The sequence below is a fragment of the Babylonia areolata genome, chromosome 21 (assembly GCF_041734735.1).
Source record: "Babylonia areolata isolate BAREFJ2019XMU chromosome 21, ASM4173473v1, whole genome shotgun sequence".
NCBI classification, from domain to species: domain Eukaryota; kingdom Metazoa; phylum Mollusca; class Gastropoda; order Neogastropoda; family Buccinidae; genus Babylonia; species Babylonia areolata.
The window spans coordinates 2217431-2219930 of NC_134896.1; the positions used below are offsets into that span (position 1 = coordinate 2217431).

Sequence of the window (2500 nt, forward strand, 5' to 3'; positions counted from 1 at the left end):
CCCGGGGCAACAGGCCGGCCATGGTGGGTCGCTCCAACACAGAGATCGGTTTGCAGGTGGGTGTGTCCTGGTTCACGTCTCTTCTGTTGTTGTTGCTGTGTGCACTTGTCAGGTGATTGGTACAAGGACAAGCCCTGCGCTTCCTTTTTTGAGGAAGTGTGTGCGCTTGTTTCAGTGTACCTTGCCAGTCTTGAATAAATGCTAATTTGTGTTTGCATGTTCCTCATGTCATTGCTGTTGTGTGCACATGTCAAGTGATTGATGGTGTAAGGACAAGCCCGGAGCTTCTTTTTTTTTAAGGAAGTGTCTGGGTTTGTTCCAATGTACCTTTTATTTTTTTACATGTGTGCTAGCTGAATCGGCAGCACAAGCGGCATTGACTTGGAGTTGTGTACCCTGTGCATGAAAAGAGTTACCACTCTTTACTGTTTGTCATCATTTTGTTCATCAGGCCTCATTGTTTATTGATTTCACATCTGTGTGTTTAAGGTTAACCCATTCAACACTAGGGAGTTTTACAGACATCAGCAGTGTTTATTGATTTCACATCTGTGTGTTTAAGGTTAACCCATTCAACACTAGGGAGTTTTACAGACATCAGCAGTGTTTATTGATTTCACATCTGTGTGTTTAAGGTTAACCCATTCAACACTAGGGAGTTTTACAGACATCAGCAGAGTGTTTATTGATTTCACATCTGTGTGTTTAAGGTTAACCCATTCAACACTAGGGAGTTTTACAGACATCAGCAGTGTTTATTGATTTCACATCTGTGTGTTTAAGGTTAACCCATTCAACACTAGGGAGTTTTACAGACATCAGCAGTGTTTATTGATTTCACATCTGTGTGTTTAAGGTTAACCCATTCAACACTAGGGAGTTTTACAGACATCAGCAGTGTTTATTGATTTCACATCTGTGTGTTTAAGGTTAACCCATTCAACACTAGGGAGTTTTACAGACATCAGCAGTGTTTATTGATTTCACATCTGTGTGTTTAAGGTTAACCCATTCAACACTAGGGAGTTTTACAGACATCAGCAGTGTTTATTGATTTCACATCTGTGTGTTTAAGGTTAACCCATTCAACACTAGGGAGTTTTACAGACATCAGCAGTGTTTATTGATTTCACATCTGTGTGTTTAAGGTTAACCCATTCAACACTAGGGAGTTTTACAGACATCAGCAGAGCGTTTATTGATTTCACATCTGCGTGTTTAAGTTTAACCCATTCAACACTGGGGAGTTTTACAGACCTCAGCAGGCTTTCCTATCATACTGATGCGGAAAAACACCGAAAATATACTGAAATCAACCGCCTTTTTTTTTCTATCTCCGAATTGATACTGTGGACACAGCCGGAAATACTATATCGAAATTGATTTTCTTTCCTTGCAGTTGGTACATGTGTAGGACCGTGAAAAGCGTTTTGATTAATGAAACAAATTTCAAAGCCAAAGCAGTGCTGGGCGGCAGGGTTCAGTGAGTTAAAGGTCCCTTAGCCGTTCAGTGTCAAGGCCACTGGGGCGGTGGATTCATGCTCACTACGTCCAGGGGCTCGGCATTGGAAGGTGATGCACAGTTCTCTCCTTTTTTAAAACCTTCCCCAAATAGTCCGGCACCCGTTCACACCTGGGTGGAGTGAGGAAAATCGGAGTAACGTGCCTTTCCCAAGCACACAGTACTAGGCCGAAACGGGTGGATCGAACCCTGACCACTGAATTAGAAGTCATCTGCATGTGGACATCTGAATGAAGTACGAACGTTTGCCGCTTGTTTCTAAGGACGGGCGCTTGCAGATGTTTCACAGGTCTGTGGTGGTTATGGCGTTTGTGGGTCAGAAATCTAATACCAGATTTGGAACACTTCCGCTTTAAGCGCTGGCTGGAGCATTTTTCTTCCTTTTAAACTGGTTCGTTCCTCTTTTTTTCTTCATTATTTTGGGGGTGGGGTGGGTGGTGAGCGGCAGTCCCTTTTTTGGACAAAGGTGGTTGTAGAAGGATGCCATGACCAGGCAAGAGAAATAACTTTTTGTAGAATTGTTTTGTGCATAAGCTTAAGTCTGTAAATGTTTTGGTTCTTTTTCATTATATTCCATACATAAGTTATTATCCTGTAAACACTGGCAGTGTTTCTAATCGTTATGCTTTTAAATAGATTCGTAAATAAGTATATACTTAATATTATTAACATACTTTTGCGCGAACATGCACGCTTGCTCACACACACGCTGTCTCTCCATCTCTCTCTCTCTCTCAGGATGTCTGTTGAGCCCTATGATGTTTTCGTTCTTTATTAATGAACTGGCAGGAGAGATAACGAAAAAAGGAAGACATGGGATTCAAATGATCCCTGGGGCTGTTGAACTGTTTCTCATGTTATTTGCAGATGATGTAATTCTTTTGTCTGACACGGCCATAGGACTTCAAAATCAGCTGAACATATTAAAGCAAGAAGCAGATAGATTATTTTTATTTTCTTGAGAAAACAAATGTAGTT

General features: G+C 41.4%; 1 protein-coding gene across 2 annotated transcripts in view; it reads left to right on the top strand.

The window, feature by feature from the left end:
* Positions 1 to 2500, top strand: part of LOC143296215 (uncharacterized) — a 22502-nt gene that overhangs the window by 9074 nt on the left and 10928 nt on the right. For both annotated transcript variants that reach the window (XM_076608034.1, XM_076608033.1), the window contains exon 2: positions 1 to 56. This exon is cut by the window's left edge and continues 134 nt beyond it. In XM_076608034.1, coding sequence (XP_076464149.1) covers positions 1 to 56 — 56 coding nt within the window. The remainder of the gene's footprint in view (positions 57 to 2500) is intronic.